General features: G+C 41.3%; 2 protein-coding genes and 1 long non-coding RNA gene across 3 annotated transcripts in view; 2 read left to right on the top strand and 1 right to left on the bottom strand.

Annotated features, from left to right (window-relative positions):
• Positions 1-1,938, top strand: part of LOC144465109 (uncharacterized) — a 28,661-nt gene extending 26,723 nt beyond the window's left edge. The window contains exon 3 of the long non-coding RNA XR_013492469.1: positions 1,841-1,938. This is a non-coding gene — a long non-coding RNA (uncharacterized LOC144465109). The remainder of the gene's footprint in view (positions 1-1,840) is intronic.
• LOC117271983 (uncharacterized) lies at positions 1,779-6,554 on the bottom strand. The gene is made up of 4 exons (XM_033650601.2): positions 6,059-6,554; positions 4,473-4,585; positions 3,996-4,119; positions 1,779-3,031 (listed from the first exon to the last, which is right to left on the bottom strand). The coding sequence occupies exons 1-4, from the start codon at positions 6,327-6,329 to the stop codon at positions 2,229-2,231; spliced, it is 1,311 nt and encodes a 436-aa protein (XP_033506492.1). The 5' UTR covers positions 6,330-6,554; the 3' UTR covers positions 1,779-2,228.
• A 996-nt stretch (positions 6,555-7,550) lies between these two features.
• Positions 7,551-16,055, top strand: part of dnaaf11 (dynein axonemal assembly factor 11) — a 60,407-nt gene continuing 51,902 nt past the window's right edge. The window contains exons 1-6 of the mRNA XM_033651223.2: positions 7,551-7,571; positions 10,405-10,572; positions 10,844-10,921; positions 12,889-13,061; positions 13,555-13,772; positions 15,113-15,286. Coding sequence (XP_033507114.1) covers positions 7,562-7,571; positions 10,405-10,572; positions 10,844-10,921; positions 12,889-13,061; positions 13,555-13,772; positions 15,113-15,286 — 821 coding nt within the window. The 5' untranslated portion in view covers positions 7,551-7,561. The remainder of the gene's footprint in view (positions 7,572-10,404; positions 10,573-10,843; positions 10,922-12,888; positions 13,062-13,554; positions 13,773-15,112; positions 15,287-16,055) is intronic.

Raw genomic sequence — 16,055 nt, 5'->3', positions numbered from 1 at the left:
CACCGTTTGGACTAATCCGATGTTTGTAAAGTCTATAAACACAATGATTGAACAAACATTACTATTTCTGTGTGCACGTTTAGCTGGGCTAACCATTAGCTGTTAGCCCTGTTAGCTGTTAGCGGTGTCTGTAATAGGTAATAACTCATTAAACGGTCCGTGAAAAAAATATCTTTTCCAGCGGATATCTTAGTTACAACATGATTGAGCTAGCAAAGCAGTTTTGTGTTGCTATGTGTGGTATTTATTCAGTTTTGGGAAATCACGATGTCTAGAAAGCATCAGTGGCTGCAGCTGACAGGGACAGCTAACAGCAGCAGCAAAGCTAACATCAGGATGTCATCTGTTAAAAGCCTCCCGTTGTCGGATACGACATGAAACTACTCCAGTTAGCTCAATCATGTTGTAACTAAGACATCCGCTGGAAAAAATATTTTCTTCACGGATGAGCACACGTTTGATAAAACGGAGTTAAATCTCTCGGCATCCATTTTCAAGCTCTCTGTGTGTTTGTTTCCTTGCGGACAAGAAAAGGGGGAGCGCACATTTCCGAGAAGGCGTGTCCTTTTCAAAAATGCAAGAGGCGTTGCTTTCTTGCCCGCCGTTTTCGCCGGTGTGTTAAACACACTTTAGAAAGGAGTGTCCCCAGACTATCAGAAGGTGGAGATCTCTGATTGTCTGGTGGTGAGACTACATTCAAGTCATCTGAGGACACGAGCCGTCTTTTCGCCGCCATGTTCCCGGACAGCCGGATTGCACTGAAATTTACCTGTGGTGAGAACAAGTGTGCCTATGTCTGTACTTTTGGGCTGCTCCGCACTTCAAAAGACTCTTACTGTCAGAAGTGTCCCAACAAACGGCATATGTAGTGCTGTTTGACGAAAGCCTAAACCACCATGTGCAGTCCAAACATTTTATTTATTTATTTATTTTATGTTATTTCTTTTTTTTTTTATTTTGACAACTCATGTACTGATTACTGGGTAATCAGTAGTTAGCACTGGCATTCCTACCCCAGTGCACTATTTCTCTCTGTTTATCTCTGACAGAAAATGTGATGGCATTTTTATCTTTTGAGACATTGACAAAAATATTAAACTGTTGGAATTAAAATATGAGAAAATGTATCTAAGTGTGCCTGTCTGGTGTTTTTTTTGTTTCAGAGAGGCACTATACATTTCAGATGTAAACCTAATTTTACTTAGTGTTACGATAATTAGTTTTCGGTGGTCCCATTGAGATAAAACAATTTCTTTTGGTCATGGAAATTCAGTAAAAGGTTTTGGAGAAGTCAAGGAAAATCATTGGTGAAAAACCCTGTGATTAGAATTTGGTGGTCAAAGGTCAAGGTCACTGTGACCTCACAAAGCACGTTTTTGGCCATAACTCAAGACTTTGAACATTAATTATGACCAAATTTCACACAAATGTCTAAAAGGATAAAATGATGAAGTGATGACATATTATATCCAAAAGGTCAAAGGTCAGCTTCACTGTGACATCGTAATGTTCTGCAAAAAACGTGTCTGGCCATTACTGAACATCATACCTCAGGAGCAGAGGGGGAGACATTTGGTCAGATACCGACTTGGTGACAGTGACCGTGACACTGTGCTGACTGTTCAGATCTTCTGTGCTTGACTAGTTGTTTTTTTTGTTTTTAACACAGTGGTATCGGATTGGTACTCAGTATTGGCTTATACGCAAGGTAGCGTAATCAGGAATGGTACTGGAACATCTCTAAAAACACACACTGAAGAAACCAAACCATTCATCCAAGATTGCACACTTTTAATTCCAGATACACACCAACTAATAAACATTCACATGCTTCTTACAGGTGTTGGCTCTCTACAGGAATCATCTTCACCACACAGTCATTCCTCTAACCTAGAGTACTGAAGTGGACCCCAAACGGCCCACGTTCTTTTTGAGGTAAGAATTGATCTGGATCAGCTCATAGTCCCATTTAGCTTTGTATCAGCGTTCTACCAAGGCAGTTCAGATGGTTAAAAATATGTAAGGCCTGATAAACTTTAAACAGTCGCATCTATGGATCAGTTTTTCAAAAGCACCCATTCTTCTAAAACTTCTTTAAAAGGCCTTCAACTTAAAAAAAGATGTATTAAAGTTACAAGTTCAGCAACAGTATCAGCAGTCAGAAGGTTGTGGTGTGTCACAGTTTGGAGCTCAGTACCATGAGTGCATTTATTTCAGCAGTGTTTGTGTTAAACAGGAGCAGCGCTCTGCTCAGCCGGATGGTGTTTCTGCTGATGGATCCGCAGGTTCTGCTTCCCGGCAAATCTCTTCCCGCAGTGCTCGCAGGCGAACGGCCGCTCTCCAGTGTGAACGCTCTGGTGCGTCTTCAGGTGTCCCGACTGCGTAAAGCGCTTCCCGCACTGAGCACAACTGTACGGCCGCTCGCCTGTGTGAACGCGCACGTGTGTCTCCAGGCTGCGGGATGATGTGAAGCATTTTCCGCAGTAGCTGCAGACAAAGCGCCTGTCCCTGCAGTACCTGTTCAGGTCCAGCGGGTCCAGTCTGGATCCGCCAAGACCCAGAGCTAAGGGGAAACCGGCAACATTCAGGTCTGACACTTTGTCCAGCAGTGTCGGCCGCTGAGGGACGGGCACCATGCTCGGCAGGCCCTGATTAGTCCACGAGGAGCACAGGTCCAGGTCTGTGTCGTAGGGGAGGGAGCTGATCAGAGACACACCCCGCTTCAGCTCAGAGGTCCCGGGCAGAGAGGTGGGACTTTCTCTGGACCCGAGAAGGAACGGCTTCCTCGTCTGGACCACAGACGGAGCTTCACAGTCCGACTCGGAGGCCAAGTCAAACACCACATCTGAAGAGCTCTTAGCGCCCCCTGCAGGGCCTGGAGACCCTGGCGCACTGTGGGATTCTTGATGCTCCAACGGTCCGTTACTGTTCTGATCCCACAGCCTCATGTCTGCCGCTGGGGTGGACATCATCATCATCCCAGAGGGTCCTTCATCACTGTCCTCTCTCTCTGACGGCTGCACCTCCGTTCCTTCAGACACACAACAAACAGTGTGAAACACAGAAGCAGTGATTTCAAGGCCATTTTGCATTTAACATCTCAAAGACGAAAGACCAGCGCGACAATGACTTCTGTCAAAGTGTCTATTTTTACATTAAACCTCAGTTTGCACTAAATAAAGAAACGTTGGCTGCAGTTTGTCTCGTGCATTTAATGTCAAAATATCGGCCGTGTATTATCCACTGACAGGCATACACACATGAATAAAAGTTGTGCTGTGAGCTAATGTTCTCAATCTCAACCCGAGCCTGGGTTCAGGCCAAAAATGAGCACTGACTGGCTGCGTCAGGTAGGTCTGTGGAATTTAAAAAAATATATATTTATATAAAAAATATTAAGAAGTGCAGGCAGGGAGAGAAGAGAGGGAGCAGCCAGGTTCTGTGCCGGGCTCTCTGGCGGGGAAATACAGTGTGGAGACTCTGTGATCCACTGAGCTGGTACATTTTCCGCTTAAGATGTGCTTGACTTGTGCCGCCACACAGCTGGTGCGTCCTGGGTGTTAGAAGCCAACTAGTGCTTTTTGGCGGAGTCAGGCTCAGTCAGGCTGAGCCTCAGTATTTCATGTGATGATCTCGGACGGGCCAGGTTCCAACTTCAACTCACACGGGTCAGTTCAGTTTGGGAACACACTGAGAACTCTAGAGTGAGCATGTTGCTGCAAGATGTGATGTAAGTATGCAAGTACAGTTTGACTAGGGGATTATTATAGAGATGACAAACTGTCACTGTCTTGGGTGTTTGAACAAAGCTGACATGGTGACCGTGTGGCATCAGAGTCTGTTGGTATAAAAGCTGCATCAAACCTGCTTTCATCTTCTCTCCTTTGTGATTTTATTTCGTAGCTGTGCTCATGACTGCTGTCACAGGGAGTCTGGCAGGAAATTAAGCATTACTTCCTGGATTAATGTTAGAGTCGGTGCGTTTCCTCTCTCACCGTCCTCATTGAGAAGCAGCTCGTCTGTGGCGTCGTTGCAGTCCGCCTCCTCTTTTGCGGCTTCCTCTTTTATCAAAACAACGCCCTGATCGTTCGTCTCCTCTGCAGCTCCTGTCGCTGAATCCTGAGAGCAGAAAACAACAGAATAAACAACTGACACTTAATTCACTGGGAGACTTATTTTAACTTTGTTTATGATGACAGGTGTGCTACACCAGATCGTCACACCACAATTACTATTCATTTTCAACCACAATGTCACATACAGTGTAACATTTGTGCACTAAGCTCCACCAAAAGCAACACAGTTACTAAAGGCAGCAGAGATGATGCATTTAAACAACCTAGTAAGAAAGCTGGCAGATAATACTGTATGTTTATATGACTGCTATATGATTTATGTCAATAGTTGTCTTTCCTGGGTCTTAAAGGCCAAGCTACAGCAAGATGAAAACAACTTCGTCTCTGTCCTCTCACCTCTTTGGCTGCAGGGGTCAGCTCTGTCGTCACATCCAACGCAGTGACCCTTCCACTTCTTTTGAGATTTGCTTTCGGCTGTTTGGGCCCCGCTGCAGCTGGTAAGGCACGTTCTGAGTAAAAAACCAAAAAGACAGTTACCCTACTGGCTCCTCATTTGGGGTGAAGGAGACCACCAGGGCTCTTTGAAGGGGTGTCACGTGGGGAGGCAGACAACTGTAATCGAGGTTTCATTGTTCTCTACTGCTGTGTTTAAATAACTGTTCTTACTTACAAACAGTAAGTACAATATATGAGTAATAACTGTGAATGAGTAATGTGTAACTGAGTTATTTGAGTCGAAAAAAGGTGGGAAATGCCAAGAACTTGGTTCAGTAAGCTAACAATTTTAAAGTTGTTTTACTTCCTGTGACTTCACGTGCACTTTATTGTGTGTCTTAATGCTTTTTGTGAATATTCTAGATCAAGTCTTCAGTTCAGCATATATACATGTAAGGTTTAAAGTTTCATGTCAGTAAAATGTAAAGTTGTAATCTGTCTATAACAAAACAGTGGGAGTCAAGGGTAGAAATGGCTAAAAATAGACAGAAAAAAAAAATACAAAATTTGTAGTTTCCTTGCAAATAACAAAGAAGTGTTTTAAGTATGGTGTGCAGCGCTTTCCAGGCAGAACAACAGCAGTTGTGTAAAAAAGAAAGATGGGGATGCCAAGAACTTGGTTCAGTAAACTAACAATTTTAAAGTTGTGTTACTTTCTGTGGCGTCACGTGCTCTTAATAATGTGTCTCGATGTCTTTTCTGAATATTCTAGATTAAGTTTTCAATTCGGCTTATATACATGTGAGGTTAAAAGTTTTTTTTATATCAGTAAAATAGAAAGTTTGCTCTCTGCTTGCTGGCTGTGAACGTTAACTGCGAATGGCTTTTTGTAACCTGCGTATGACAAGAGAGTGGGAGTCAACGGTCGAAAGAGCTCAATATTTTATCTGTCTTTTTTGCAGAAAATGATATAGTTTCCTTGCAACTAACAAGGAAGCGTTTTAAGAACAGTTTTTCAGTAGAGTTTGGTGTGCAGCGCTCTCTATGCGGAACAACAACAGGTGAAAGGCAGACGTGTAAAAAGAGGGAAAGGCCAAGAACTTGGTTCAGTAAACTAACAATTTTAAAGTTGTTTTACTTTTTGAGACGTCACATGCTCTTAATAATGTGTTTCAATGCTTTTTGTGAATATTCTAGGTCAAGTCTTTAATTCGGCATACATACATAGAGGAGTAAAAGTTTAATATCAATAACAGGGCAAGTTTTATTTGACATCACTCTCTGCTTGCTGGCTGTGGACGTTAACTGCGAATTTGTACCTGCCTGTAAGGACACAGTGGGAGTTAATGGTTAAAAAGGGCTAAAACAATAAACTGAGTGCAGTTTGGAGTTTGGTGTGTGACGCTCTCCATGCGGAACACACCAGTGATCGGAGCCTGGAGTCCATTCATTGCAGCACACATCCTGCCTCCATCATCGGTGTCATGAACACGGTAATAACGGGCATTTGCATGTCGGCTCTGTCTGGAAAAGGCCCCGAAACTCACCGAGAGTGAAACCCATAAACCTCCCGCCGGCAGCCTCCATCCTGCCGTCATCCAGCATCGCGACGTTCCCCCGCTGTCCCCGGGCGATGATGGTCTCGATGAGCTCCAGCCTCCTCCTGAGCGCCTCGTTCTCCTTGTGGCTCCGGCTGATCTCCAGCTGCAGCACCGCGTAGCTGTCATCCACCAGCTCGCAGATCTCCGCCACGGCCGCTTTGGTCAGTGCCTCCATGATGGACGTCAACTGAGAATGAAACGCCTTGTAACTCGTCATGTTGAGCGGACGTGAAACGACAACAACCGCCGAAACGTGAATTAAACCAACATTAGGAAACACACGGTGCGTTCAGGGGAGGAGGAGAACGTCCGGTGAGCTCCTGGCGGTGGGCTGGTTCTTGTTGTGGCCGAGCAGTGAGTGGCCGGCTCGGGGGAACGGATGGATGCTGCGGTTAATCGTTGTTGTTTGTTGATGGTCGGTTCTCTCCTCCTCAGCGTGTCGTTGAACAACTTCCGTAATGCCACTTTCAAAATAAAAGCTCGGAGTTGATGATGGGGTGCTGCCTTCGTGTGCGCCTTGTAAACTCTAACTTCACTTACCCAAGTTATATTGAATGATAAAAAGCAACGCCTCAAACGCCACATGGGTTATGCTACCTGGGTACTCAGTGGGTATGGGCCCATAGTGAGCATTTTATCTGGGGCCAACTTGGGTAAATTAATTAGCTCCCACATGTGGGTCCTTGTTGGGCCACTAATGGGCCCACCTGTGGCCACTAATGGGCCCACCTGTGGACAGTGGACAGTCCCATAATAGGGCCTATTTACTACCCTCAACTGGCAGTTATTTTTCATTAAACTGTTATCCAGAGTTCCCCCACTCATGGAAAATCTGGAAGAGTCATGGAATTTCCCATCACATTTTCCAGGCCTGGAAAAGTTCATGACATTAGTAAAACAAAATATGAAAAGTTTTGGAAAAGTCGTGGAAGTTTTTTTTTATTGTTTGTAGTTAAACAAAGGTATATGAAATAATGTTTTTGAACATCTTAAACCCATACTGGTAAATATATGTATAGATCAGTGGTGTAAAATAAGGAAAAAAAACATGCATTGTACTGAACCAGCTATTATGGGACTTTATTTTTTACTTCTACTCAACTACATTTTTTACAACATATATCAACTCAATTCAATTGAATATGACTCTATCTATCTATCTATCTATCTATCTATCTATCTATCTATCACTACACTAAATGCTCCCTAGAAGTTAATACATCAGTATCAGCATTAATCATACATTATATATAATAATTCTGTGGGGAGTTTGCATTTTCCTGTACACATTATTGTTTCTCTAAAAGTATTAAATGTCAAATATTAGTGTCAGTCTCTAAAATAACTGGACCTCGTCAATTGCCAAATTTGTAGTTGTAGTATTTCCCACGGTACGCGAATGCAGCATGAGATCGGTTACTACAGCAACGGCAGACAACAGAGAGGACGATGGTTTACAGTAAGTTAAATAAAGAAATCAAACAGCCCAAAATAACTGCTGATAAAACTGTACAACAGTTCTCTGCATTTTTACTGCTGTTAAACATCGTTATGTGTAAATGACACGTTTTACTTTTTATTTTTAACGACACAGACATTCTTAAATTTACCTTATAAGGTAGGGGATTTTGCTAACTTAGCTTCACCGTAACGGTCACGATTGGTAATGCGCTAGCTTTTGAAATTACGTCATTGGTAAACCATGTTTTTTAGTAAAAGTAGGTCTGGTTAGTAGTTATACCATTATCACAGGTGGCTTTTACGTCTATCACTGGCTAACCTAGTCTAGCTAACCTAGTCTAGCTAACCGGGGAGCTAGCCACTGCTATCATAACACTTCTTTAGCATGCTGACGTCACAAAGCTAACACTTATTGCTAATCTTACTATATAATGACGAACACTGTATGTGTGTGTGTGTGTGTGTGTGTGTGCGTGTGTGTGTGTGTGTTCCACGTTTTTCTCCTCACTGACTTGGTCAATCCATGTGAAATTTGGCACAGTGGTAGAGGGTCATGGGAGGATGCCAATGAAGCAATATTACATCAGTTGGCCAAAGGGGGGCGCTATAGCAACCCATTGAAATGTCAAACTTTGAATGGGCATATCTCATGCCCCGTATGTCGTAGAGACATGAAACTTTGCACAGAGATGCCTCTCCTCACGAGGAACACATTTGTCTCAAGAACCCATAACTTCCGCTTATATAGATTTTCCGCCATTTTGAATTTTTTGAAAAACACTTCAAATGGATCTCTTCCTAGGAAGTTTGAGCGATCTGCATGAAACTGGGTGAACATAATCTAGGGACCAATATCTAAAGTTCCCTCTTGGCAAAAGTTGGAAAACTTACTAAAACTGAGCTTCTATAAGGTAATGGCTTTAACTATCTGCCTTTCAATGTGCTACCTCAACTACTAATGTACAGTTTTAGCCCACTAACTCTCCCACTATTGGCAATGGTACTACTGTACTTTCAATAAAGCAATCGTACTATCAAATTCACAAACACTCTGTCTGAATACATTGCTCTTCTTAATGGGTTCAGTTGACTATTTAATCTGCAGTTTCCTATGACCTGTATCCCAAACACACCATGTGAAACTGTACGTGGGCAACTGTGCACTCAATGGGTATGGACTAGTATTAACTACTTAGCTTTCTCCACTACCAATACTAGAGATAATTTGAAAGATATCTACCTTTATTATTGATGGATAAAAGGCACGGCAAATTTATTCCTGCAGCACCGCTCAGCAACAAGGCAATTGAAAGTTATTTAACACTAGATAAGACTTTAAATTACATCTCAAGATAAACACAAGGCCAGAAAGGCCCATATATGGGAGACTGGGGGCAGTTGCACCAATCAGAAATGAGACAGAACCATGAAACTCAGGCACACACGGTCTGTGATGGCCCCTCTGTGCCTGCCACGACTCCTTCTTGAGATATGAAAGTAATTTTTGTCGTCTACAGTAGTTTCCTCACACAGTCTAAACCTCACCTTTATTTGAATCGGACTGGTTTGAAGACCATCCTGTTGAGTAACATTTACATTTACATATCTCATACATGGTATACTTAATTATAGTGTTTGAATTAAATTTGTTTTGTTAATATTTATCTTTTTAATTATATCTTTATTCCTTAAAGTTTATTGTTGTCATTGGTATTTATGAGGTATTATGTGTGTTGTTACAACTGACTGACATTATCTGTAAAAACAGCTGATGACTGTCAACAAGTAGAACACAAAAAAGTTTCCTATGTAAAAATTGCATCCGAGTAGTTCAAGAGGTTTTTGAGTAATGACATCAAAACCAAACAATGTTACAACTGTCCTGAGTTTTCCCTAAATAAGAAAATAACAGTATAATGTTAGTACAATGCAGTATGTTTATAATTGAGTAAAAAACAGTGGCAAACAGTAAAAGTTTTAAACTTCAGTTTACAAAAACAAAGTTGGAGCAGAACTCGTTTCCTGGGAGTTTGCTGTGAATGTATGTTGTAGCCTTTAAATGAATGATGCTTCTCAGTGGGGAGATTAGACACCTCATCATGACCTACCTAAACATTATGGATTTCAACCAAATATGACTTCAAAATAAATTGATTATTTCTGGCAAAGGAAACCAGGCACATTTCTAGTAATAGTAATATGATTGGAGAAATGATGCTAACGTAGCGTTATTGGTGTTTTTTTCCACCGATATGCCGATAAACAATTTTGTTTCCTTAGCTGAGCTGTTTTGCCCCTGGCGTTCTTCTCACTGCCTGCACGTACCACTCTTAGCTTTTAAAAGCAAACTCAAGACCTACCTTTTTAGCCTGGCTTTTAATTGAGCTCTCCTTTATTTTATTTTATTATTATTATTATTATTATTATTATTTTTATTCTTTATTGTTTTTCATTTTATTTTTTTAAATTCTGTATTTATAGTTATTGTGTATTTATTTTTATTAATCTGTTTTTATTTAGCTGGCATATTCTTCAACGTCGTTACTTATTTATTTATTTTTAACTTATTTATTTTCCTGTTTATTGAAAGATCTAAAATGTCGTTCTTTATTGTGAGTTTTTATCCTGCCTCTGGTGTTTCTTTGTCAGTGTTTATTTTTTAAAATTCTGTGTCAACTATGATTTTTACACCAGACATATATTGGTTGTAAATATCGGCTGTCTGTATTTCTGTTTCATAATAATCTGTATCTGCATCGGCTCTGAAAAAAACATATCGGTCGATCCCTGGTTTTGAATGTTTGACCCTTGTTTGTGTTTTGTCCGTCCAGTTACAGAGGACATGGTCCGCCGACGGGCCGAGCACAACGAGTGTGAGATCTTCTCCCTGGAGGAAGTGTCTCTGCATCAGCAGGACATCGAGAAGATCGAACACATCGACAGGTGGTGCAGGGACCTGAGGATCCTCTACCTGCAGAACAACCTCATCCCCAGGATAGGTGAGACATCAGTCAGTGGCCTCTGGTGAAAGTTGCTCAGTAAACACTGATGATTTATAGACATCTAGATTAAAACTGAACATTTGGCTGAAAAATGAAGGTCTTCAGATGTCACACATTACTGTTGTGTTGACAACTTTGAGCGTCCAACCAGCTAAAAAACAACCCTAGTTTTAGACGTGTTTACGAGCAAATCACCAAATCATTGTTTACAGGGAACATCACAGACAGTTTGCACAGACATGCTTGTTTTCTGTAATTTGTTTCATAGAGAATGTTGGACGCCTGAAGAAGCTGGAGTATTTGAATCTGGCCTTGAACAACATTGAAGTCATTGAAAACCTTGAAGGTTGGTATGCAGAGCACACACTGTTGTCACAAATAATGAGCAACCTTGGCGCTTTATGAAGTACCTGTAAGGGCTGGTCTGGTCTGTTTGCATATGCAGCTAGTTGACGATGGGAATATCTAACGAGTCAGTGAAGTTAGCACGTGCTAGTGGTTTGCATATCTGCAGATGACTGGGAAGTGGGTGTGGCTGTATTGCTAAAGGCCTGTTCATCTTATCTTACTTTATAATGACCAAAACTTAGTGTGTGTGTGTGTTCCATGTTTTTCTCCTCACTGACTTGGTCAATCCATGTGAAATTTGGCACAGTGGTAGAGGGTCATGGGAGGATGCCAATGAAGCAATATTACATCAATTGGCCAAAGGGAGGCGCTATAGCAACCCATTGAAATGTCAAACTTTGAATGGGCATATCTCATGCCCCGTATGTCATAGAGACATGAAACTTTGCACAGAGACGCCTCTCCTCATGAGGAACACATTTGCCTCAAGAACCCATAACTTCCGCTTATATAGATTTTCCGCCATTTTGAATTTTTTGAAAAACACTTCAAATGGATCTCTTCCTAGGAAGTTTGAGCGATCTGCATGAAACTGGGTGAACATAATCTAGGGACCAATATCTAAAGTTCCCTCTTGGCAAAAGTTGGAAAACTTACTAAAACTGAGCTTCTATAAGGCAATGAATATTGCGGAGGGCGTGGCTCATCACATAAAGGTGTATAACATCTCAAGGGTTTCACCCATCACCACGCAACTTTGTAGGCATATGACCACACATAATCTGAGGGGACCCCTCCATTATTGACCCCATCAAACAAAATGGGGGCGCTAGAGAGCTCATTTCTTATCTAGGCCTAACCGCCATATGGATTTTTACTAAACTTGGTAGATATGTAGATCAGGACGCCTCAAGGTGACTGGAGAAATTTAACTCTAATTGGCAACTGGGTGGCGCTATAACAACAGAAAAATGCTTCAAAATGGCTAAAATGCGACCGATCGCTGTGGCTCCCCCTGTGGACCAATGTTGGTGTTTTCTTCTAATTTTTGGTATGACTAAGTCATGGTATGGTATGCTGCTGCAACAAGGGCTAGCTGCACCTTTCCCATGTGAACTACCAGTGCGCCCCAATTTTAAGTCAATACAACATATAAACACTTTAACTATCTGCCTTTCAACGTGCTACCTCAACTACTAATGTACAGTTTTAGCCCACTAACTATCCCACTATTGGCAATGGTACTACTGTACTTTCAATAAAGCAATCGTACTATCAAATTCACAAACACTCTGTCTGAATACATTGCTCTTCTTAATGGGTTCAGTTGACTATTTAATCTGCAGTTTCCTATGACCTGTATCCCAAACACACACCATGTGAAACTGTACGTGGGCAACTGTGCAGTCAGTGGGTATGGACTAGTTTTAAATTACTTAAATAAAGTCATGGAAAAGTTTTGAAAAAGATTTGAAAACTCATTGGTGAAAATGTGTGGGAACTCTGAGAGAATTCCAGAGCCTCGGGGCCATGATGGCAAAAGCCCAGTCACCTTTAGTTACCAGTCCTGATCAAGGGATAACTAGTGAAGGCAGGCTCCAGGATCTCAGATCACGACTTGGAGCACAGGTAGTCAGAAGCTCAGTTATGTAACTGGGGGCTTAACCATGTTGAGCCTTAGAAGTTACTGAAAGAATCTTAAAATCAGTCCTGAAGTGAACTGGTGACTAATGGAGGGAGGCGAGGATCGGCGTGACATGTGACCTATGATTTGTCTTACTTAAAATACGAGTGGCATTCTGAGGCGTGTAAACGGTGTGTCACAGCAGTCGAGGCGTGAGAATTTATCTATCTCACAGTTAACATCACATTGTGTTTGATTCATTAAACATAATTTGTGCACGTCAAAGTTTTGCCTGTAAATATCCAAAGATGTATGTTTGTGTGTTTGCTTTCTGCCTTCAGGCTGCGAGAGCCTCCAGAAACTGGATCTGACTGTGAACTTTGTGGGTCGTCTGAGCAGCGTGGAGTCTCTGAAACACAACATCCACCTCAGAGAGCTGTTTCTGGTGGGGAACCCCTGCACTGAGTTCGAGGGCTACAGGCAGTATGTGGTGGCGTCTCTGCCTCAACTCAAGGTGACTCTACCTGCCTTCCCCTCTGGCCTCAGGACAGGGCACACCTGGTCAGTCTGAGCCCTGGAGGGGCGCGGCTCCAGAAAATAACACTCTGAATTTGTAGTTTTAGAAATGTTGAGCACAAAGTTGTTATAAATGCAGTTGTCGCACTTTCATTTAGTCAGTTTAACTCCTTTACTCAGAGAGCGAAAAATCACAAGATGCATTTTATTACTTCTTTAACAATGATGCCAAAAGCATAATTGGGCTGATGACAACCTGGATCACATTTTATTAATTTTGGACATGATTTTGTCTGTGATACTCATGTTGAAATCCCAAAGTTTATTGACAGGAGACCAAGTTGTAATAAAAGCAGCATCATCTTTAAAACAGTTGAGTCTGTTTAAAGAATAAATGATTAAAACCAGTTTGATTTTGGATGAAGAGGCTGGTGAGAGAATCTGTATAATTCTGATCCAGATTCAGAGTTCTGCTTTGTCTCCGTCCTCAGTGGCTGGACGGGACGGAGATCAGCCGGTCGGAGAGGATTCAAGCCTCTCAGGGACTGGAGGAGGTGAAGAGACGAGTCTGGGAGCAGGAGAAGGAGTACCTGAAGAGGAGAGCCAGGGAGAAAGAGGAGGCGCTGAGGAAGGACGCAGGAGAGGAGAAAGGAGACAAGGAGAGGAAACCAGGCTTTGACGGTCGCTGGTACACAGACATCAACACAGTGTGAGTGCAGACGCAAACACTTCCTGTCAGAGTTTGAAAGACATGAGCATTAACAGACAAAGGTCTGATGAAAGAAAGAAACTGGGGTGTTGCATTCTGGGAAATGTAGGATCCAGTGTTAAAATGTCAGTACTACAATATACAGTACTTCTTTACAAGTAAAACTACTGCATTTAAAGTAATGAAAAAGAGAATTTAATTGAACTGTTCAGGGAAATCTTATAAATTGACAATATTTAGATTATTTCGTCACACTTGTACATCCAGTTTGGGGTTTTTCAGGCTTATCGTAAACTTCAAAAGAGAAAAATATAGAGAAAGAAATACAGAGAAGGAAAAGAAAACCCTCTAAAACAAAGCGAAGATTATGTGGCCACAATTGATTCTATTGAAATATTCAGGCCATACATGAATCAGTTGTTCAGCATCTAAGTTACAGTCCCATTTCTAGGCAAGTAATAATATTAAATAAACAAACAGACAAATAAATAAATAAAAATTATAAATAAAAAAAATAAAACAATAATAATACCATTATTATATAAATATACATTTAGAGACAGAGAGGTGGTAAGTGATAAAAAAAATGAATAAAAAAGACTTACTAAAAACAACAAATAATAAATATAAAAAGAAGTAAAAAATAAATGAATAAAAAATAAGGAACAAACATTTAAAAAAAGATAAAATAACAGAAAATAGAGAGATTGTAATAATGACACAAAAATATAAATAGACTTAAATAATTACAAATTACTAAATAAAAAATAAAATAAAAATAAAATTTACTGTTAAAAATAGCATTATAAAGGAAAAAAGAAAATTAACAATTAAAAAAAAAGCTGGTTTTAACAGTTCAAAGTTAAAATGTTTTCAGCAGCTGCAGCCATATTCATTTGATGTTGACTGTTAAAATAGTGGAGTAAAAACATACTTCAGTCAAGAGTCTAAGGATCGAGGATGTCCTATGTGGTGCAGATAATAAAGCACTTTGAGGCACATTTGTGATTTATGGCTGCTCCGTAAAATTCAGTTCCCTCTGTGGTGGTGGGAGAAAGAAGAAAGACTCCAAAATAGAAACATTCAAGTAAAGCAACAGAACTGGAGGAGATAAAGTTTGTCACCTGCTTGTTTTTTAGTCTCCCATTTAGGATCACAGTCAGCTGAACTGAATCGAAACACACTGATCAGCTGACTGTGATCCTAAATGGGAGACAGTCAGCTGAACTGAATCGAAACACACTGATCTGAAAAAGATGAAAGTTATGTTTTTATTATAACCACAGCTTGAAGTGAAGTTCCATCAAAGCTGAAGTCGCTGAATGTTTCTGCCTCTGTAGTCCAGTGTTGGAGGAGAATAAGGAGAACCAGGAGGTGGAGGAGAACACGATGAGCCCTGTCTCAGATGAAGAGCGGCGGGAGAGGGAGTTCTGGCACACGCCGTGTTCTTTCACCCCTGAATCTCGTCTGGAGGCTCACCGCCACCTGGAGGAGACGAGGAAGGCAAAGGAGAAGTAAGTGCTCTTCGTTTAAGATGATGCAGCAGCGATCCACCTGCTGTTACACCTGTACAGACTGACGTGCTTAATTCATTCATAAAAGTACATGGAGTTTGGTGACCACAGCAAATTCTCATTATAGCTCCGCCCACAAAATACAGCATATAAAATACCATAAAAGTACTTTACATAAAGAGAAAAGGGCTCATTTCACTCACTCTGTATTAAAAACAATCCAACTTAATCAAAGGAGAAAGTCTCAGCTGATTAGTTGGACATAGCATGCAATTCAACTTGAGTGTTTAAAACCCAAACTCGACTTATATGATATGAAACAGTCTGTTTTTCTGGTCTGGTTTTGACTGCAGTTAACACTTTTGGCCACTGGATGTCGCTACAACACCAACCATCACCTAGCCGAGGCAGCGTCTGACTCATGCTGAGTGGACAGACTCAGTTTCAACCCTTCAGTTATGCACTGATGATTACCTGCTGACACACACACCTCCTGGCCAAAAGTATGTGGACGCACAAACATACTGTAGCAACCGGGTGTCACTGAAGGTGAAGGAGAGGCTGGTGTGTCGCCTTTTAGCCTTCCTCTGGGGAATAACCTTTATGAGGAACAAGCACTGTTCCTAAAACTAGACAAGTGGCGATGGATAAAATAACTCTTCTGTAACCCAGAGCTGATGCTTTAATGAAAACTGTTCTGTGCAGCGCAGTCGTAGGATATGTGACTGCAGTATCACTGATTATACAACAAACTACTCACTGTACTCAT

Source organism: Epinephelus lanceolatus, chromosome 12 (genome assembly GCF_041903045.1).
Source record: "Epinephelus lanceolatus isolate andai-2023 chromosome 12, ASM4190304v1, whole genome shotgun sequence".
Classification (NCBI taxonomy): domain Eukaryota; kingdom Metazoa; phylum Chordata; class Actinopteri; order Perciformes; family Serranidae; genus Epinephelus; species Epinephelus lanceolatus.
Note: the sequence above shows the minus strand (reverse complement) of the source record. Positions and strands in the feature narration are given on the sequence as shown.

Excerpts from the sequence above, each read along its gene's own strand:
- LOC117271983 (XM_033650601.2), bottom strand. The coding sequence starts at position 6,329 with ATGACGAGTTACAAGGCGTTTCATTCTCAGTTGACGTCCATCATGGAG. Across the intron at positions 4,120-4,472 it reads TGACCCCTGCAGCCAAAGAG|GATTCAGCGACAGGAGCTGC; the intron begins GTGAGAGGACAG and ends TTCTGCTCTCAG. Across the intron at positions 3,032-3,995 it reads GCTGCTTCTCAATGAGGACG|GAACGGAGGTGCAGCCGTCA; the intron begins GTGAGAGAGGAA and ends GTGTGTCTGAAG.